This window comes from Bufo bufo, chromosome 3, assembly GCF_905171765.1.
Source record: "Bufo bufo chromosome 3, aBufBuf1.1, whole genome shotgun sequence".
NCBI classification, from domain to species: domain Eukaryota; kingdom Metazoa; phylum Chordata; class Amphibia; order Anura; family Bufonidae; genus Bufo; species Bufo bufo.
This window is the reverse complement of record NC_053391.1, coordinates 130,420,340-130,442,979: the sequence shown is the minus strand read 5'-3', so window position 1 is coordinate 130,442,979 and position 22,640 is coordinate 130,420,340. Positions and strand designations below refer to the sequence as shown.

Below are 22,640 nucleotides of genomic sequence, written 5' to 3'. Positions count from 1 at the left end.
TACAGTACGGCCACGCGGACACAGAATGCACATGGAGTCCTTTCTGTTGTTTTTGCTGCTCCATTGAAGTGAATGGTTTTGCATACGGCCACAAAAAAACAACAGTACGGACACCGAAAAAAATATATGTTCGTGTGCATGAGCCCTAACACTAGTTATTTGACAGTCCATGCAGCAGCCAAGAATGGGCAAGACATTCAGCTTGTCCAAAAGGAGTGCATTTTAATATAGTGCAGTTATTTTCATGATATCCATACAATCCTAGAAATTTAAGTGCATTTAGGGCCCCATCTCACACAAATCTGCTCTGACTCTGCTCTGATTTTTTTGCTCAATGAAAAAAAAAAAAAATACAGAATCTACTTGCGGGGTTTTTCCCACACCACATGCAGTTTTTTATCACCGCATGTGGAGTCGGGAGAAATGTACTCCAGCTTAAAATATATTAATATTGTGTAATTATATTTATTAATTACATATACATTTAGAAGAGTTTAGGAATCAATCATTTAAAAACACTGATAAGATCTAAGTAGCCTGATTACTGTATTTTTCGCCCTATAAGACGCACCTAGGTTTTAAAGGGTGAAAATAGGGAAAAAAAATATTTTTAACATAAGGTGTGTTAATGGGCAACATGGGGTTAAAGCATGAGGTACAAGAACAGTCACTTGCTATTAATGTTATCGGCACAATCTTATGAATTTTGACTTCCATCATGCCATGTGCCTCACATTAATAATAAGTGGCCCACTGCAAAAGAATGTGCCCAGCCTGACATTAAAAATAAGTGACCCCCATTCATGTTTAAAACATGGCAGTGGCAAGATTGGGGTTAAAGGGGTTATCCCATCTTAGACAATAGGAACATATCGCTAGGATATGCCCCATTGACTGATAGGTGCGGGTCCCACCTCTGGGACCTGCACCTACAAGGAGAACGGAGCAGAGAAAGTTGAGAAGGGCGCACTGTGAATGCGCATCCGCCCTCCATTCATTCATTTCTATAGAGCCGCTGAAAAAAGGCGACCGCTGGCTCGGCTATTTCCGTCGGCCCCATAGAAATGAATGGGAGCGGTGGCCGCGCATGAGCTGTGCGCTCCCCTTCACTTCAATGGGAGAGGCGGGGAGCTGCGCCTGGTGGTGGACGGACCTCGGGAAAGTGCACACACTATAGAATATAAGAGCCCTGCATCACAGAAAGAGGATTGTGTTTATGCTATGGCAAAACCTCAGATCCAACCCTACATTCTAGCAAAACCTCAGATCTGACACTACATTCTAGCAATAGGGCTTTCCCATAGAGCAGTCTCTATGGGTGCAGTCTGGTGTGCATGTATGCGGCTCCGGGGGGCTGGGACAGGTCCTAGGAGCATTGTGGTTGTTGATGTCCCGCCATAGAAGTGCCAGGCTCTTCCCTCTTCCTCAGTAGGTACTGTACATGCCAGGATCAATGTCCGGTACATAGCAGGCTGATGTCCTTATGCAGTACAGCCTGCGATGTATTGGCAATATGCAAAGCGCCGGCCATTTTTGACATTTGGCTTTTTCTCCTATAGAGAAGATCTCAAAATACCTAGAAAAATTCTAAAAGCTTCAACATCCTGCACTGAGTGAACAAACAAAAAAAGGAAGAGACCCGACACAACCTAATGAACAAAAACACTGGTAGCAATGCATATATAAACATCAGGTGCCATTTTTACAGCAAAAGATGCACCAAAAACTGGAGACTGGAATGGACTGTATGACTTCCTTTTCCCTTAATTCATTTATGCTACTTGTACAAAATGTCGTCATGTTGGGCAATCCCTTTAACTCTGATGCACCTGAATCCAGTGAGTGATAAATGCCCGACAGAAAGCACACCACTGACAATGCTTGGTGTAGGCAGAAGTGTCAAACTTTTAGGCACATGTTCAGTTCATCATGCGAGTACAGTACAACAGACCCGTGATCAGATAGGAAGTGACTCGATCATAAATCACTATGATGCAGGCAGTTCAGTCAGGGCAGCCGCGGTCGGTCCAGGAGATGTGGGCGACAAATGGATCATGTATCCCAGACTGAGCACAGCATGTGGATCAGGCCTTACTCTCATCAGTTATAAAACCACATACACTTCAGATACATAGGAATCTACCAATGATCTGGGTACCCACTCCTGAAGGAGAAAACACATCTACCATGGTGTCTTACTCCCACAACTACTCATGCCTCCATAGAGAGCACACACCTTCAAAGGCTCATATAGCTGACAGCTAGCTTTCCCAACTCCACCATATACTGTAATTAGGGATGAGCGAATAGACTTCGGATAAGGGTCCATTCACACATCCGTAAGTGTTTTGCGGATCCGCAAAACACGGACACTGCACATCGCCGGCACTATAATAGAAAATGCCTAATCTTGTCCGCAATAGGACATGTTCTATTTTTTTGCGGAAACGTAAGCACGGATGCGGAAGTGCGGATCCGCAAATGTGGATGCGGACAGCACATTCCGGCCCCATTGAAAATGAATGGGTCTGCACCAGTTCCGCAAAATTGCGGAACGGATGCGGACGTGTGAATGGAGCCTAAACCATCCGAAGTCGATTCGCATAATATTTAGTTTGAATACTGTACGGAGCGAGCAGTCCGTACGGTATTAGAATGTATTGGCTCCTATGAGCCGAAGTTATTACTTTGCGAAGTCTCACAAGACTTTGCATACTAAGGTCATAAATGAAATTCTACTGTAAAAAAAAAAAAAAAACACTTGGAGCCGAATGCGAGTTCGGGAATTTTTTTTTTTTTTAACAATAGAAATTAATTTATGAAGTTATTATGAGAAGTATCGTGAGACTTCGCGAAGTAATAACTTCGGCTCATACGAGCCAATACATTCTAATACCGTACGGACTGCTCGCTCTGTACAGTATTCAAATGAAATATTATGCAAATCAACTTCGGATGTTTCATCTGAAGTCGATTCACTCATCCCTAACTAATATAGAAGGCCAGCTTTAAAAAAAAGACCCATCAGATATCCCGGCATGTTTGTCTTAGTGAATATCTAAGTCTAATTCTACAACTTTTCTTAGCTAACCACCTTAGCTTGTGCCTATCGGGTTATTCCTCCTGGAAATATACTGATGTAGCAATCCTTACCTTGACTTTTGAAGAGACCCATCGCCGCTCCTGACATGTCTGTTTTAATAAATAATTGTATTCCAGAAATGACAATTCTGAAGCAAGTTGCGTTGTTTCTACCATAGGTTTATGTGTTGGCCACTGTCCAATAAGTGCTGGCAGTGGCGGACTGTGCAGGGACACAACCCCTTGACAAGGTGAATGGTGGCACCCAGTTTTGAATGGATTCATAAATTTATAGTAAGAAAAAATAGAGGAATGGATCAACATACACTTATAGGAAAAGATGCTCCAGAACGGATATTTCATGGGGAAGGCAAATAGTTACTACGACAGACGTGTCAGGAGTGGCGACAAATCCTCTTTATCTAGCTAAATAGTTGCAAGAAACTTTTACTAGACTTGATCAATGGCTTTTGTGATGGGATATCACCCTGCAGCGAGTTAGAAACTGCTCCAACTGTATGAATAAATATTAACAACTGGCTGTTACCACTTAGAGGCTGTCCTTACACAATCTGATCGTGTCCCATCGCTGCCGACTGTGTAGAGACACACCCATGTGGGGAATTGGAGAGCATAGATTTATTCACAGGTTTCTAGTAGGAATAACAGAGGAACAGCACAGCACCACATGGATAAATAGATGAACACTGGGCAGTAACAACTGAGATTTGTCTTCTTTTTTCCATAACCTTGAGATGATGTATTCTTCAAAATAATTTACATTTTACAAACAGTGTACATTTATAGTGCTCCATGTACTATGGGAGAAGTCGCAGAAATCATGTAATCCAGCTTGGTTAAGGCTGCGTAGACCTGATGCAGTTATAAAAGTTTCATTGCATTTCCAGTTCAGTAACTTGCTACAGTTCTCCCAGTTGCCCCTCCATGGTCCGGACCAAAACATAGAGCTCTGCTAATCCCACTAAGGAAGCCACGATCACAGAGGATAGTACCCGCTGGAAGACAAGAGAGAAAAGCATACTCCTTTCATTAAAAGGGATTATCGGATATCGCTAGGCTAGGATATGCCACCAATGTCAGATAGGTGTGGGAGCCACACCCATCTCTAGAATGGGGCCCACCGTAGTGAACAAATGCGCACCGCACAGGCCCACCCACCCTCTAGTCACTTCTATCAGATTTCCAGGTGAATGGAGTTCCTCGTTTGGTTCGGCAGCCCTGTTCTAGAGATAGACATTCCTAGTGATATGCCACCAATGTCACTGATGACACAACCCCTTCAACCATACAGATGTCAAACAAGTAAAAAAAAATTATGGAAAAGTAAAAATTGCACAGATTGCTATTGTCACATTCAAACACGTTTAGCGACAAAGCCACATATGTCTTATGTAATAGATACAAGATCCCGTGTCCCTGTGGGGGTGATGCTCCTTTTTGCTCCTAGTAAAATTCTCCGGTCTGAATCTTACATTTAAAAGGACAGCACTACTGGTCTCCTTTAACATGGTGTATTAAAGGGGTTGTCTCACTATAGTAAATGGCATTTATCATGTAAAAAAAGCTAATACAAGGCACTTACTAATGTATTCTGATTGTCCATATTACCTCCTTTGCTGGCTCGAGTCATTTTTCCACCACATTATACACTGCTCGTTTCCATGGTTACAATCACCCTGCGATCGGTCAGTGGTGGTCGTGGTTGCACACTATAGAAAAAAGCGTCAGCCTCTCTGGTGGCCAGGACCATGGGAGTGCACATAGGCCAGTGCTTTTTCCTATATTGTGCAAGCACGACCACAGATGATTGATTGCAGTGTGGTCGTAACCATAGAAACGAGCAGTGTATAATGTGATGGAAAAATGAATCTATACAGCAAAGGAAGCAATATGGACAATCACAATACATTAGTAAGTGCCTTGCATTAACATTTATCATGTAGAGAAAGTTATTTGCTGAAGTGGGATAACTAACCAGCGACTGTGGCTGAAAACTAAAACAAAATAAAAACAAAAAAAAACGGTCTTCTGTTACAGTCAATCTCCACTTTTTACCATGTTTTTTAGGTTCAAAATTCTGTGCAGATTAATATTTTAATTAGAGATGAGGAAACATTTTAAGATTCGGTTTGTTGCATTTTCAAAAAAATTTGGGAGGAAGAGAAAAATATTGATTCCTTTTCTAACTCCCTCTCCGAACTAGTAGAATTGATTCGCTCATCCTTAATTCTGATATATCTTGATAGTGATCGGAGCTCTGCTGAACATCCTGATCGCCTGTAGCAGCCATTAGGGCTGATTCACGTCTACGTTTAAATGACCTGGAAGGCTTTTCCGGCTGCCAAAGTTCACAGGATCCAGTACAGCCGGACGCTGCCGTGCACCGCTGGACCCTATTGACTATAATGGGATCCGGACGCTTTCTAGCATAAGTGCTGGCTTTGGCCAGACAAAAGTCCTGCATACTAGATCTGGTGACGGCCGGCAGGCTGTCCTGGCAGAGGATCAACTACCGTATTATTTAGTTCAATGCATACAGTATGTAAGCCCCTCGGATTGGTTGCTGCAAGTAAACAGTATCTTTTAACCCTTAAGATACTGGAGGTTTTTCATTTTTGCATTTTCATTTTTCTTCCCCATCTTCCTTGAGCCATAACTTTTTTATTTTTCTGTTCACATAGCTGTATGAGGGCTTATTTTTTGCAGGACAAGTTGTACTTTCTAATGGTGGCCATTATTTTTGGCATACAATGTAGTGGGAAGCGGGGAAAAAAATTCCAAATGGGGTGGAATTGGAAAAAAACACAATTCCTCTGCCGTTTTAACAGTGTTCTGTTTGTGTCAAAACTGACCTGTGCCCTTCATTCTCTGGGTCAGTATGATTACAACGATACCCCATATGTATAGGTTTTTATGTCTAAATGGTGTAAAAATACATTTTAAGGCCTCCTGCACACGACTGTATTTTTTTGCGGTCCGCAAAAACGGGTTCCGTTTTGCCGTGATCCGTGACCGTTTTTTCGTCCGTGGGTCTTCCTTGATTTTTGGAGGATCCACGGACATGAAAAAAAAGTCGTTTTGGTGTCCGCCTGGCCGTGCGGAGCCAAACGGATCCGTCCTGAATTACAATGCAAGTCAATGGGGACGGATCCGTTTGACGTTGACACAATATGGTGCAATTTCAAACGGATCCGCCCCAACTGACTTTCAATGTAAAGTCAGGAGTTAATATACCATAGGATCAGAGTTTTCTCCAATCCGATGGTATATTTTAACTTGAAGCGTCCCCATCACCATGGGAACGCCTCTATGTTAGAATATACCGTCGGATTTGAGTTACATCGTGAAACTCAAATCCGACAGTATATTCTAACACAGAGGCGTTCCCATGGTGATGGGGACGCTTCAGGTTAGAATATACTAAAATAACTGTGTACATGACTGCCCCCTGCTGCCTGGCAGGTGCTGCCAGGCAGCAGGGGGCAGCCCCCCCCTGTAGTTAACACATTGGTGGCCAGTGCGGCCGGCCCCCCCCCTCCCTCCCCTGTAGTTAACTCATTGGTGGCCAGTGGGCCCCCCTCCCTCCCCTGTAGTTAACTCATTGGTGGCCAGTGCGGCCGGCCCCCCTCCCTCCCCTGTAGTTAACTCGTTGGTGGCCAGTGGGCCTTCTCCCCTCCCTCCCCCTCCTAATTAAAATCTCCCCCCTATCATTGGTGGCAGCGGAGTGTACCGATCGGAGTCCCAGTTTAATCGCTGGGGCTCCGATCGGTAACCATGGCAACCAGGACGCTACAGCTGTCCCGGTTGCCATGGTTACTTAGCAATTTGTAGAACCATTATACTTACCTGTGAGCTGCGATGTCTGCGTCCGGCCGGGAGCTCCTCCTACTGGTAAGTGACATGACCTGTTAACTACAGGGGAGGGAGGGGGGCCGGCCGCACTGGCCACCAATGAGTTAACTACAGGGGAGGGAGGGGGGCCCACTGGCCACCAATGAGTTAACTACAGGGGAGGGAGGGGGGGCCGGCCGCACTGGCCACCAATGTGTTAACTACAGGGGGGGGGGGCAGCAGGGGGCAGTCATATACACAGTTCTTTTAGTATATTCTAACCTGAAGCGTCCCCATCACCATGGGAACGCCTCTGTGTTAGAATATACTGTCGGTTCTGAGTTTTTTTTTCAGCTATGAAAAAGCTTTTTTGCAGACGGATCTTCGGATCCGTCTGTATAAAAACTAACCTACGGCCACGGATGCCAATCTTGTGTGCATCCGTGTTCTTTCACGGACCCATTGACTTGAATGGGTCCGTGAACCGTTGGCCGTGAAAAAAATAGGACAGGTCATATTTTTTTCACGGCCAGGAAACACGGATCACGGATGCGGCTGCAAAACGGTGCATTTTCCGATTTTTCCACGGACCCATTGAAAGTCAATGGGTCCGCGAAAAAAAAACGGAAAACGGCACAACAGCCACGGGTGCACACAACGGTCGTGTGCAGGAGGCCTAACTTTGAGATTTTTATTTTATTTTTTTTACATACCATATTCTGACCCCCATAACTTTTTTATAGTTATATCTACTGAGCTGTGTGAGGGCTTATTTTTTGCGGAACAATCTGTAGTTTTTATTGATACCATTTTGGAGTGTGTGTGACTTTTTGATCACATTTTATTACTTTTTTGGGGTACGCCATTCGCCATACTGGAAAAGTATTTTTATATTTTAATAGTATGGACGTTTTCGCTCGTGGCGATACCCATGAGGTTTATAATTTATTTTTTTTAACTTTTTTTGTTATGATTATTTTAGTTTTTAATTCTTAACAATCATGGATTTTTTACATCCATTTATTGCTCAGAATTGCTCATTTTTTATGTTAGCCTGCCTGCCGCTGTTTGCGGGCCGCAATACGGCCACGGTTGGGCAATGGCCGTGTGCATGAGGCCTTAATCAGATTTTTCTAAAATAAATGCACTTGGAGAACTCTGAATTAATCTATTTTCAGGTTTTTTTCAATCTACATTGTTTCGGTCTTACATTCACTTGAGTAAGAGTTCAGAGTGATTTTCGTCCTACCGTTTGATATGGTTATTCTGTATTGCACAACGAATACAGTTAGTTTCCTTTACTGTGTATGGCCATGAGGAACAGATGACATGAGTCATCTGAGAGCAAAAAAAGGAATTGATTTGCAAGCACAGCTGCAGCTAGGAACATGGAAAAGTCTGGAAATCTACTATGAATATATACATGAAAATGCTCCAACCCTACTCACCGCAGCAGACTCTGTGAACACATACTGACTTCCAATGTAAGTGCATGCAAATGTAGCAGCAATCGTTACTAGGAAGTTGAAGATTGTAATAATGATTGTCTTTAATGGCCGCACTGCAGACAATAAAAGATAAGACATAGTCATGTTACAGATCACTATGGCCACGCCAGATATAGACTTATCATATTTTTCACTCCATAAGACACACTGTTTACCTGAAAAGTAGGGGACAAATGTCAAGAGGGTCTTATGAAGAGAATACTAATGGAAGCACTCATTAGTACATGGTCAGAATAGTGAGCGGTGAATATAGCACTCCTGTTATTTTGTGCCTGATCTAAGAGACTTGGGGGGGGGGGGGGGGGGGGGGGGCTGATCTGAGCTCCGATGGAGACTATGTCACTTTACCTTGTCTTCCAAGGTCAGCCAGAGTTCCTTGCCGATTGGACTGAAGAAAAAAAAAAAATATATATATAATAATAATAATAATAATAATAATAATAATTAAAACATGAAATGAATATCCACAGCAACATTTCACCTTTTGGAATTAGGTTTGTCATGATACAAAAATTTTGATTAGATTTCGATACCATAAAAAAGTATTGTGATACTCGATACCACGAGAAAGAAATGGATGGAGTGCTGTCCGCATCTTTTGCTGCCACAGTGAAATGAATGAGTCCGCATCCAAACCGCAAAAAAATGTGGATGAGGTACGGAAAAAGAACATGGCCGTGTGAACGAGTCCTTAATGTTGTGATACATGATGGGGTTAATGTGAGGCACAGGTCCAACCGTTCCAAGTGATAAGGTTATTATGAGGCACATGAGGGGTTTTAGCAAGTATCCATCTCCTTGCATAATGGGCAACATGGGGTTAATGCATGAGGTAAATGAACAGTTACTAGCTATTAATGTTAGTGGCACATCGTTTTAAGAATTTGGACCTCCATGTGCCTCACATTAATAGTAAGTGACCCCATCTGTATTCTGTAACTCGCATTAACCCCATGTCATCCATCATTTGAGGAGGTACTTGGGGGTCACTTACTATTACTGTAAGCCACATGGGGTCCAGTCCAAATTGACGAAAGCTTGTGCCCAGCCTCACATTAAAAATAAGTCACCACCACTGTGGTGCATTTATGGGGTCAGCTGTAAGCACACTTAGGACACGTGGAGTGCAGTTTTCCCGAGATTTTAGAAGAAGTTATTCTAATAATGTGTAGAACTGGATGCTATAAACTGATAATGTCCCCAGGAACATATTATATCTAGATCATATACAGTGAGGAACAGAAGTATTTGAAGACCCTGCGATTTTGCAGGTTCTCCCACTTAGAAATCATGGAGGGGTCTAAAATTCACATTGTAGGTGCATTCCCATTCAGACAGAATTATTATTTTTTAATTCAGGAAATCACATTGTATGATTTTTAAAGAATTTATTTGTCTTGCACTGCTGAACATAAGTATTTGAACACCTGAGAAAAAGCAAGAATTCTGTCTCTCAAAGACCTGTTACTGTGCCTTTAAATAGTCCACCTCTACTCCACTCATTAATCTAACTTAGTAGCACCTGTCTGAGCTCTTTAAAGACACCTGTCCACCCAACAGTCAGACGCCAACTACTACCATGGGCAAGACCAAAGAGCTGTCAAAAGACACCAGAGACAAAATTGTGGACCTCCACAAGGCTGGAAAGGGCTACGGGGCAATTGCCAAGCAGCTTGGTGAAAATAGATCAACTGTTGGAGCAATTGTTAGAAAATGGAAGCGGCTAAAGACGACTGTCAGTCTCCCTCGGACTGGGGCTCCATGCAAGATCTCACCTCGTGGGGTATCACTGATGATAAGAAAGGTGAGGAATCAGCCCAGAACTACAAGGGAGGAGCTGGTCAATGACATAAAGAGAGAGCTGGGACCACAGTTTCAAAGGTCACTGTCGGTAGAACACTACGCCATCATGGTTTCAAATCATGCATTGCACAGAAGGTTCCCCTGCTCAAGTCATCACATGTACAGGCCCGTCTGAAGTTTGCCAATGACCATCTGGATGATCCAGAAGAGGCATGGAAGAAAGTCATGTGTTCAGATGGGACCAAAGTAGAACTTTTTGGTCTAAAATTCACTCGTCGTGTTTGGAGGAAAAAGAAGGATGAGTTACATCCCAAGAACACCATCCCTACGGTGAAGCATGGGGGTGGTAACATCATGCTTTGGGGGTGCTTTTCTGCAAAGGGGACAGGACGACTGCACTGTCCTAAGGAGAGGATGAATGGGGCCATTTATTGTGAGATTTTGAGCAACAACCTCCTTTCCTCAGTCGGAGCATTGAAGATGGGTCGTGGCTGGGTCTTCCACACGACAACGACCCGAAGCACACAGCCAGGATAACCAAGGAGTGGCTCTGTAAGAAGCATATCAAGGTTCTGGAGTGGCCTAGGCAGTCTCCAGACCTAAATCCAATAGAACATCTTTGGAGGGAGCTGAAACTCTGTGTTGCTCAGCGACAGCCGCGAAACCTGACAGATCTAGAGGAGATCTGTGTGGAGGAGTGGGCCAAAATCCCTGTTATAGTGTGTGCAAACCTGGTCAAGAACTACAGTAAACGTTTGACCTCTGTAATTGCAAACAGAGGCTTCTGTACCAAATATTAACCCCGATTTTCTCAGGTGTTCAAATACTTATGTTCAGCAGTGCAAGACAAATACATTCTTTAAAAAAAATCATACAATGTGAGTTCCTGAATTTTTTTATGGTTCAATTAGTTTTTATTGAAAGAGGGATAATAATTGTACAGGTACGTACCATCATATAGGTTGTACACAAATACAAAATACATCCAAAATGATGTCTAGAAGAAGGTATCGGAAAGAACCCACATCCAGGCACATAACAAGATATATGTCTTTCTTAGGCCTCTTTCACACTTGCGTTGTCCGGATCCGGCGTGTACTCCACTTGCCGGAATTACACGCCGGATTCGGAAAAACGCAAGTGTACTGAAAGCATTTGAAGACGGATCCGTCTTCAAAATGCTTTCTGTGTTACTATGGCAGCCAGGACGCTATTAAAGTCCTGGTTGCCATGCGGGAAGCGGGGGAGCGGTATACTTACCGTCCGTGCGGCTCCCGGGGCGCTCCAGAGTGACGTCAGAGCGCCCCATGCGCATGGATGACGTGCCATGCGATCATGTGATCCATGCGCTTGGGGCGCCCTGACGTCACTCTGGAGCGCCCCGGGAGCCGCACGGACGGTAAGTATGCTGCTCCCCCGCTACACTTTACCATGGCTGCCAGGACTTTAGCGTCCCGGCAGCCATGGTAACCATTCAGAAAAAGATAAACGTCGGATCCGGCAAAGCGCCGAAACGACGTTTAGCTTAAGGCCGGATCCGGATCAATGCCTTTCAATGGGCATTAATTCCGGATCCGGCCTTGCGGCAAGTCTTCAGGATTTTTGGCCGGAGCAAAAAGCGCAGCATGCTGCGGTATTTTCTCCGGCCAAAAAACGTTCCGTTCCGGAACTGAAGACATCCTGATGCATCCTGAACGGATTTCACTCCATTCAGAATGCATTGGGATAATCCTGATCAGGATTCTTCCGGCATAGAGCCCCGACGACGGAACTCTATGCCGGAAGAAAAGAACGCAGGTGTGAAAGAGCCCTAAGGCTACTTTCACACTTGCGTTTTTCTTTTCCGGCATAGAGTTCCGTCACAGGGGCTCTATACCGGAAAAGAACTGATCAGGTATGTCCCCATGCATTCTGAATGGAGAGTAATCCGTTCAGTTTGCATCAGGATGTCTTCAGTTCAGTCGTTTTGACTGATCAGGCAAAAGAGAAAACCGTAGCATGCTACGGTTTTATCTCCGGCTAAAAAAAAACTGAAGACTTGCCTGAATGCCGGATCAGGCATTTTTTCCCATAGGAATGTATTAGTGCCGGATCCGGCATTCAGAATACCGGAATGCCGGATCCGTCCTTCCGGTATGCGCAGACTGAAAAAAAAGGTGAAAAAATAAATGCCGGATCCGTTTTTGCCGGATGACACCGGAAAGACGGATCCGGCATTTCAATGCATTTTTTCGACTGATCAGGATCCTGATCAGTCTTACTAATGCCATCAGTTAGCATACATTTTGCCTGATCCGGCAGGCAGTTCCGGCGACGGAACTGCTTGCCGGATCTCTCTGCCGCAAGTATGAAAGTAGCCTTAATAGTAATAATTAAGTTCTGACACCATATAAGCAACATTGAGTCAACAAATTCCTGATTTTTTTTAAAATAAATTCTGTCTCTCAGAGTGGGAATGCACCTACAATGTGAATTTCAGACCCCTCCATGATTTCTAAGTGGGAGAACTTGCAAAATCGCAGGGTGTTCACATACTTCTATTCCTCACTGTAAATGTTTTCCTCCTTTTTAGGAGCTCACACTCAGACAGCGGCATTGTGCTGTCTTAGGCCTCTTTCACACGGTCGAGATTTCCGCGCGGGTGCAATGCGTGAAGTAGGGCTGCACGATAAATCGAAAAAATAATCGAATCGCAATAATCGGCAATTGCGATATGGCGATTTGGCCGACCCGAAAATGCTGCGATTATATATGAAGGGGCCCCGCGCACATAACTGGCTTTGCGTGTAAAGTATTTTACTAATGTGTGAAACAATCTCTCTCCTTTTGATAACAGGTCCAGCCTCTGTACTCACTGTCACGATGAATGCAATGCGCTAACGGCAGCGAGCGGCTGACGTCACTTAGTAACGCTCCTGCTTCCTGAAGTGGGAGGAGCGTTACTAAATGACGTCAGTCACGCGCGCGCCGGCCGGCCAGCTCGCTGCAGTGCATTCATAGTGACAGTGAGTACAGAGGCTGGACCTGTTATCAATAGGAGAGAGATTGTTTCGCACACTAGTAAAATACTTAACACAAAGCCAGTTATGTGCGCAGTTTAGGACACATGAGGGGAGACATAGGGCCATGAGGGGGACCAGCATAAGATGCTATATGTCTTATGCTGCCCCCCCCTCATGGCCCTATGTGTCATAGCACAGATCCACCCCACAACACAGCGTCCTCCACAGATCCACCCCACAACACAGCGTCCTCCACAGATCCACCCCACAACACAGCGTCCTCCACAGATCCACCCCACAACACAGCGTCCTCCACAGATCCACCCCACAACACAGCGTCCTCCACAGATCCACCCCACAACACAGCGTCCTCCACAGATCCACCCCACAACACAGCGTCCTCCACAGATCCACCCCACAACACAGCGTCCTCCACAGATCCACCCCACAACACAGCGTCCTCGACAGATCCACCCCACAACACAGCGTCCTCCACAGATCCACCCCACAACACAGCGTCCTCCACAGAGCCACCCCACAACACAGCGTCCTCCACAGAGCCACCCCACAACACAGCGTCCTCCACAGAGCCACCCCACAACACAGCGTCCTCCACAGAGCCACCCCACAACACAGCGTCCTCCACAGAGCCACCCCACAACACAGCGTCATCCACAGATCGCCCATAACTATGTCATACCCAGCCGCGTCAGCGGCTCATATGGGAAAATCCAAGCAAATAGACCTCTAGCACAATTCCCTTAAAATATCGCATCGCACATCGTTAACGCAATTTTTAGGGCCCCAATCGCACAAAATTCCCATATCGTGCAGCCCTAGCGTGAAGTGATTTTTACGCATCACTTGTGCGTTGCGTGAAAATCGCAGCATGCTCTATTTTGTGCGTTTTTCACGCAACGCAGGCCCCATAGAAGTGAATGGGGCTGTGTGAAAGTCGCAAGCAAGTGCGGATGCGGTGTGATTTTCACGCATGGTTGCTAGGAGACGATCAGGATGGGACCCGATCATTATTATTTTCCCTTATAACATGGTTATAAAAGGGAAAATAGCATTCTTAATACAGAATGCTTAGTAAAATAGGGCTGGAGGGGTTAAAAAAATAATAATTTAACTCACCTTAATCCACTTGTTCACGCAGCCTGGCTTCTCTTCTGTCTTCATCTTTGCTGTGCAGTAGGAAAAAGACCTGTGGTGACGTCACTGCGCTGATCACATGGTCCGTCACATGATCCATCACCATGGTGATGGACCATGTGATGAGCGCAGTGATGTCATCAAAGGTCCTTTACCCAGGTCCTGAAGACAGAAGAGATGGCGGCTGCGCAAACAAGTGGATTAAGGCGAGTTAAATTATTATTTATTTATTTTTAACCCCCTCCAGCGCTATTGTACTAAGCATTCTGTATTAGGAATGCTATTATTTTCCCTTATAACCATGTTATAAGGGAAAATAATACAATCTAAACAACACCTAACCCAAACATACATAGTACCAAACATGCCGATTTTTCTCATGCGCGTGCAAACCGCATTAAAATGATTTGCACCCGTGCGGAAGCTTAGCGTGAGCTGCAGGCAGAAAGTGACCTCCCTCCCCCCTGCTCCCGCAGCTCACCCGAAGTGCTTCCTTTCATTTTTTTCAATCTTTGTCGACTGCGGAGGGAAGGGGGGGCTTAATGGAGTCAGGGGCGTGGCTTAGCAGAGTGGCTTACTGTTTTCATTAGTGGCAGTGGCGGCTGTGTCACAGTGAGGAAGGAGGGTCTCCCTCCCTCCTTCTCCACTGTGTAGCCCATGAGAACATCGCTCGCGCTTAGCGTGGAGCGCTCCATGTTCTCTAATAAGAAAAGATACAGAGCTCTGTAGAAGCACAAACTAGTATTGATAAAAAGAATCTCTCTAAACTTCGATACCTGATGCAGCCCTATTTGGAATGCAGAGGCTGGTGGGAAGCATAGGGGCAAGGGTGCACAGAATGAAGTGGGTCTACCCACCTTACACTTCAAGGGGTTACCCCATGACTAATGTAAAAAAATACAGCACATGACAACCTCTTTCTAACCAAGCTAGAACCAGTCCTGTACCTCAGATGAATCCAGAGATCTCCACATTCATTGCTTTTCTAGATTTATATCAAGCTGACAGCTCAAGGGGAGGGTCTTTTCTGCTGCAGCTCAGGGGGCGTGTCCATGCTCTCCCTATCACAGCTCAGGAGGCAGTTGAAGGATGAAACTGGGCATGTGCTGCCTTCTCAATGAGCAGGTCAAAGAAATGAAAAAAGGAGACTTTTGTATTACTTACCAGTAAAGTCTCTTTCTCGCTCTTCCTTGGGGGACACAGGAAACCATGGGTATAGCTCTGCTCCCTAGGAGGCGTGACACTAAGTGAAAGCTGTAAGCCCCTCCTCCATCAGCTATACCCTTCAGCCTGGAGAAGAGACTGCCAGTTGCGTGTCCAAGTAGTGAAAGATAACCACCAACCGGAAAAAGAACTGTCGAGCCCCAACGGGGGCAACCAAGCCGGAACCACAACTGTAACCCAAATGAAGGGCGGGTGCTGTGTCCCCCAAGGAAGAGCGAGAAAGAGACTTTACTGGTAAGTAATACAAAAGTCTCCTTTTCTCGCCCATATTCCTTGGGGGACACAGGAAACCATGGGACGTTCCAGAGCAGTCCCAGAAGGGAGGGACCAGAACAAACTAGACCAACACCAGAGGCATCAATCAACTGCCGCCTGCAACACCAGACGGCCTAAAGCAGCGTCAGCCGACGCATGAGTATGCACCCTGTAGAACTTGGTGAAGGTGTGCAAGGAGGACCAAGTGGCCGCCTTGCAAATCTGCTCCGTAGAAGCCCGATTCCTCTGAGCCCAGGAAGCCCCGACCGCTCTAGTGGAGTGAGCGGTAACACCAAGGGGCGGAACCTTGCCCTTGGCGAGATAAGCCTCAGTAACAGCCATCTTGACAAAACGGGCGATAGCAACTTTGGATGCCGCCATCCCTCTGCGCGACCCTTCCGGGACCACAAAGAGCGAGTCAGTATGCCTGAAAGAGCTGGTTACTTCCAGGTAAATCTTGAGCGCCCTGACAACGTCCAGGCGATGAAGCTTCCTCTCCCGCGGGTGGGAAGGACACAAAGAGGGGAGAACGATGTCCTCGTTCAGATGAAAGGCGGAGACCACCTTAGGAAGGAAGGAAGGGACCGGACGAAGGACCACCTTGTCCTGGTGGAACACTAGGAAAGGTTCCAGACAGGAGAGTGCAGCCAATTCGGACACCCTCCGAAGAGAGGTGATGGCTACAAGGAAAATAACCTTGCAGGACAGAAGTCGCAAGGAAACCGTCCGCAGAGGCTCGAAAGGAGAAGCCTGGAGCGCTGAGAGAACCAGGTTCAGGTCCCAGGGCGGTACCGGAGGGCGGTACGGGGGAACCGCGTGAGCCACGCCCTGAAGGAAGGTCTTGACAGGACCAAGGGGGGCCAGTGGGCGCTGAAACAAAATGGACAGCGCAGACACCTGACCCTTCAAAGAACTAAGGCCTAGACCTTGGGCCAGTCCGCTCTGCAGGAAGGACAAAACGGTGGGGAGAGAAAAGCGGAGCGGAGGAATCCCCAGATCGGCACAGAACCCCAAAAAGGTCCTCCAGGTCCTATAATAGATCCTAGAAGAGGACGGCTTACGGGCGCGGATCATGGTGCGGACGACGTCCGCAGAAAAACCCCTACGTGTCAGGACGGTGGTCTCAACAACCACGCCGTCAAACGTAGGGACCCTAAACGCGGGTGGAAGATCGGTCCCTGAGAGAGAAGATCTTCCCTGGCGGGCAGCGGCCAGGGCGCGTCTGCCAGGAGCAGCATGAGGTCGGCATACCAAGACCGGCGGGGCCAGTCCGGAGCGACCAGAATCACCGAGACGCCTTCCGCCGCAATCTTCCGAAGGACCTTGGGCAGGAGAGGGATGGGAGGGAATATGTATGGGCGCGCGAAGCCTCGCCAAGGAAGAACGAGGGCGTCGGCTCCGCAAGCTCCCGGATCCCTGGCCCTGGACAGATAGGCGGGGACCTTGTGATTGAATTTTGAGGCCATGAGGTCCACGTCCGGTATGCCCCAACGAAGGCAAATGGCCTCGAATACCTCCGGGTGAAGAGACCACTCGCCGGGGTCGACGGTGGTGCGACTGAGGAAGTCCGCCGCCCAATTGTCCACCCCTGGAATAAAAATTGCAGATAGGGCCGGGACGTGGGCTTCCGCCCAACGGAGAATGCTGGTGACCTCCCGCATTGCTGCAGCGCTGCGAGTGCCCCCCTGGTGGTTTATGTACGCCACAGCCGTGGCGTTGTCCGATTGTACACGAACTGGATGACCCTTCAGCAGATGAGTCCAGTGTCGTAGAGACAGAAGGGCCGCTCTCAGCTCCAGGACATTGATCGAGAGTTTGGACTCCGATGGAGACCAAATGCCCTGGACGGATCGGGGAGGAAAGACGCCTCCCCAGCCCAAGAGACTGGCATCGGTTGTAACCACCAACCAGTTGAGTGGCAGAAAAGACCTGCCCAGAAGAGGGGACTGTAACCACCAGCGGAGAGATGACCGCACCGGAGGCGATAGATGGAAGGGATGATCCAGAGACTCCGGCGATTTGTCCCAGGAGGAGAGGATCGCCCGTTGGAGAGGGCGGGAGTGAAACTGCGCAAATGGGATCGCCTCGAAGCAGGCAACCATTTGCCCCAAGACCCGCATGCAGAAGCGGAAGGACGGTTGACGGTGGAGAAGGAGACCCCGAACCGCCCCACGGAGGATCAGACGTTTTTCCGAGGGAAGACGTACCTCCGCCGCTCCCGTGTCTAAAAGCATTCCCAGGAAGACTAGTTGTCTGGAGGGGGGAAGGGAGGACTTGGGGAAGTTGATGACCCAACCGAACCTCGCCAGAGTCTCTAGAGTGAGATCCACGCTGGCAACCGCTTGAGAAAGGGACGGAGCCTTGATGAGGATATCGTCCAAGTACGGTAGCAGAAAAACACCCCTGGAACGGAGTAAGGCCAAAACCGGGGCCAGGACCTTGGTGAACACCCGGGGGGCTGTTGCCAGCCCAAAGGGAAGGGCGACAAATTGGAAGTGGAGGTCCCCCACGGCGAATCGGAGGAAGCGATGGTGACACCGGGCTACCGGAACATGGAGGTAGGCATCCTGTATATCGATGGAAGACATGAAATCTCCCTGCTCCAGGGAAGCCACCGCGGAACGGAGGGACTCCATCCGAAACCGTCGAAGGAGGAGAAAACGGTTGAGCTTTTTGAGGTCCAAAATGGGCCGCACCGAACCTCCCTTCTTGGGAACTACAAAGAGGTTCGAGTAGAACCCTTGGAACCTTTCCTCTAGAGGAACGGGGGTAATCACCCCCCTGTCCAGTAAGGCTTGCGGGCCGCGGAGAACGCAGCCGCGCTTTTCGGGTCCCGCGGCGGGCGGGAGCAAAAGAACCGATCTGGAGGGAAGGATGCAAATTCGATTTTGTATCCGGAGGACACAATTTCGAGGGCCCAGGCGTCGGAGACGTGAGCCATCCAGACGTCCCTGAAAAGGAGGAGCCGGCCCCCCACCCGGGTGGGTGGGGGCGCGCCTTCAGGCAGAGGACTGTTTTGCTGCGGGTGTGCGGGCAGCCTGCGGCTTGCGCCAGGAGGGCTGCGCCCGAAAAAACGGCTTCCTACGCTTATCCTGGGGAGGAGCCGAAGCGGCAGCTGTGGTGGGAGCCCCAGAGGCCCTGCGGGAGGACCGAAAACGAGACGCACCAGGGCGTCCGCGGGGGGCGCCCCTGGCTTGGGGTTGAGGAAGATGGGTGCTTTTACCACCCGTGGCCTCCGAAATAAGTTCGTCTAAGCGGACCCCGAAAAGGCGGGAACCCGCAAACGGTAGCCCCGCCAGGGAACGTTTGGAGGCAGCGTCCGCTTTCCAAACCTTCAGCCAGAGCTCCCTCCTGACGGCAACTGCCAGGGCGGAGGAGCGTGCAATAAGGGCTCCCGCATCAAGGGAGGCCTCACAAACAAAATTCCCGGCCCGAATAATAAGCTGGGCCAAGGAACGTAGGTCCTGGATGGGGACGTCCGAGTCCAACTCCTGTTCCAGCTGCGCACCCCAAGCAGAGATTGCTTTCCCTGCCCAAGCAGAGGCAAAAACCGGTCTGAGAGCAGAACCGGAGGCAGCAAAAATGCCCTTGGAAAGGGTCTCCATGCGACGGTCCTCCGCTGACTGAAGAGAGGATCCGTCGGGAACAGGGATGGCCGTGTTCTTTGACAGCCGGGCCACAGGGGGGTCCACCTTGGGTGGGGAAGACCAGGTGGCCACGACATCGGCTGGAAAAGGATAGCAAATGTCCAGCTTCTTGGGGTTGACAAAACGGGCGTCCGGGCGAGCCCAAGCCTTAGACACCACGGAGGAGAAATCAGAGTGGATTGGAAAGACTTTTGAGGCCTGCCTGGGTCTGATAAAGGAGACGCTAGCTGCGTCAGAGCTAGGGGGATCATCCTGCACCTTAAAGGTGTCACGAATATCAGAGATGAGTTGACCCATCGCTGAGGCTAGCTTGGACGGCAGGCCCGAGTCCATTTCCAAATCTGAAACCGCCAATTCACCTTCAGAGAGCGAATCCCTTGGAGAGGAGAGGCCCGTCTGGGTGCGCACGCGTGGCGGGGAGAGTGAGGCCTCAGAGGAGGAGGCTCGCTCTACTCTAATACGCTTCTGAGAGTGCCTAGCTCGGGAGGGGTCACTAGGAGAGAGTGAACCCGCTGCAGCGGCAGAAGCAGTGGACCCGGAGGGCGCGACAGTCAGAGTGGCGTCCTGCGGGGTAGGTGGCCTGTCTATTAGGCGGCCCACGACATGAGTGAGGCTTTCCACGGCCTGGGACAGGGATCTAGCCCAGTCAGGCGGGTCAGAGGAAGCAGGGAGCGACACAGCGGGCGACTGAGGCTGCGGTGGAGCTCGGCATGCAGTACAGTGCGGATCAGACTGCCCCCGGGGAAAGGGTTCCCTACAAGCAGTACAGGCATGGTACCAAGGCTTGGCGGCTGCAGAAGGGTCTGACATGGTGGAAAAAAGATGTTGCACTTAAAGTGGGAGACCCCAAAGAAAAGGAACGGGGATAACACCCAAGCAACAGTACTGTGGCACGGAGGGGGTTAACAGTCCTACCAGACCCGGATGATGCAAGCGGCAGCGGTAAGGGGAACAGACTGAGGAGGCTGTGGAGGAGAGGCAGCAGCACGGAGATGAATGGCTTCAGGATCGCACGGCAGAGAGGATTCCACGGAGCACTGTGAGAAGTGGAGCCCAATGAAACCGGAAGTAGCGGAGCGCATGTAGGAAGCTCCGCCCCCCCTCTGCCGCGCTGAAGCAGAAGCAGAAGCAGAGCCGCGCGGCAAAATGATTTTAACCCCCAAGGTGATGAAGTGCCGGCCATGGGGGGTGGGAGGCGATGTAGCAGTGGCCATGTAGCAGTGGCCATGGGGGATGTAGCAGCGGCCATGGGGATGTAGCAGCGGCCATGGGGATGTAGCAGCGGTGGGAGGGAGGAAGGGGAGGCTGGAGCAGCCACTCTCACCATACGCTGTCTTCGCCCTCAGTCCATCCAGCGGGGGTCGCCCCTTCAGCTTCTGGCACCGCAGTGGCAGGAAGCCGGGGGAGGGACTTGGCGTGCGGGCGACCCTGAGCTGGCGGGACGCAGGGGAGCGAGGCTGCCCTGGTCCACCTTGTCTTCTGTGGGGGAGGCGGCAGTGCGGAATTACCGGCACTGGCGCAACTCAACCCCGGGAGAAACAGAGGGGTCTAATGCGCCTCTGTTGTCCCTGTAGGTAGAAAAAAATCGAATTAAAAACAACAAATAACGCAAAAATAAAAAATCATAGGAAAACAACCCTGCATAAGCAGGGGGTGTCTTGCCTCCTTGGACACTAAGCAAAAACTGGTAGTCTCTCTCTCCAGGCTGAAGGGTATAGCTGATGGAGGAGGGGCTTACAGCTTTCACTTAGTGTCACGCCTCCTAGGGAGCAGAGCTATACCCATGGTTTCCTGTGTCCCCCAAGGAATATGGGCGAGAAAATAAAAATAAAGCAGCAGGTGGCGCTATACAGATGCACTTTATTGATTAACTCAGAGGCTGTGCTAAAAAAAAGAATTCAGATCCTGGTGCTGGCTTGAAAACTGTAGAATATTTTTCATGGGACAACCCCTTTAACGTCTCATTTGCATATGGATTGGAAAGTACTTTTTCTCCAGAAGGAAGAACCGGATCGCTAAGTGAAAGTAATTACATTCTGAGCCAAGTTCTGCAAAACACTCTGCCTGGTTTAACAGTGACTTTCCTGGTGACAGATTCCAGTTAAACCAGAACCAGTTAAGTTTCATTTTTTTAAAGTTTTATATCAGGGAAATTCCCTTCTTTATTATCTAACGTAATCAGTTTCACCATAGAAATGTATGACACAAAGTAATCCCTGTGCTCTCCCACGTACAACAATATCAGAGGTCTACTTTACTCCATCTATGTCATCTGAGAACAAAGGTCAGCTGGTTGTACTGTATGTGGAGTCTGTAAAAGGGCAAAGCGCCCATGTCTAGAAATATACTGTATGAGCAAAAGAACAGATTTGTGTGGATCTGATATAACATTCTAGAATATATATAGCAGAGTTAAATAACACCCTGTCCCTATTCATGTGATTAAACGACAACAGAAGTGATCCTTAGCCCTTTTCTCCCCTGACACTTCCTGTGCTGTTCCCTTTTATCAAACTGATTAGAATATGGCTTAAATGACTGTTTATGAGCTGTCAGGAGATCAGAGATAAGGGCTACAGACTGAGCCTTCAGAGCAGCAGTCTGACGGATTCAGTGTGAGGCAGAGAGCAATAGTCTATAGTTGGAGGGAAGCTAAAAGATGCACGTGATTTTTAGTTCCAAATGAGTAAAATGCAATAAGAAAAATGACCCCCAAAGGCCTCCGTCCACAGCCTTTAAACGTCACTGTCATAAGACAGATAATCATACCTGAGAAGTCACATTCCTGGTGATCCTCTTGTATTCCTCGTTTGCCAGTTTAGCCTTTATCCTCTCTAGGCGAGCCACGAGCACTGGGTTCTGAAAGAACAGAGTTTTACATAAAGCCGCTCTCCAGTAACGAGGCTGATGATGGTAAAAACCCCTTTCTATATTATGTGCAATTATCCCAAAACCAAAGAAACTGCTGTATCCGAAATTTACTAAAATGCACTAGAATTCTGGTGCAATTTCAGGCAAAAAATAAATAGAATGGTCCACAGGCTTTGCACCACATTCATTTAGACACTTTAATGGGGTCTGAGAAAATTAAAAACTTAAAAATGTTATGCAAG

General features: G+C 48.1%; 1 protein-coding gene across 1 annotated transcript in view; it reads right to left on the bottom strand.

Moving 5' to 3' along the window:
• Positions 1-3,710: 3,710 nt before the first annotated feature.
• TMEM199 (transmembrane protein 199) overlaps positions 3,711-22,640 on the bottom strand; it is a 25,972-nt gene continuing 7,042 nt past the window's right edge. The window contains exons 3-6 of the mRNA XM_040423578.1: positions 22,297-22,386; positions 8,790-8,829; positions 8,382-8,494; positions 3,711-4,097 (exon numbers count right to left, since the gene is read on the bottom strand). Of these exons, the coding sequence (XP_040279512.1) occupies positions 4,002-4,097; positions 8,382-8,494; positions 8,790-8,829; positions 22,297-22,386 (339 nt within the window). The 3' untranslated portion in view covers positions 3,711-4,001. The remainder of the gene's footprint in view (positions 4,098-8,381; positions 8,495-8,789; positions 8,830-22,296; positions 22,387-22,640) is intronic.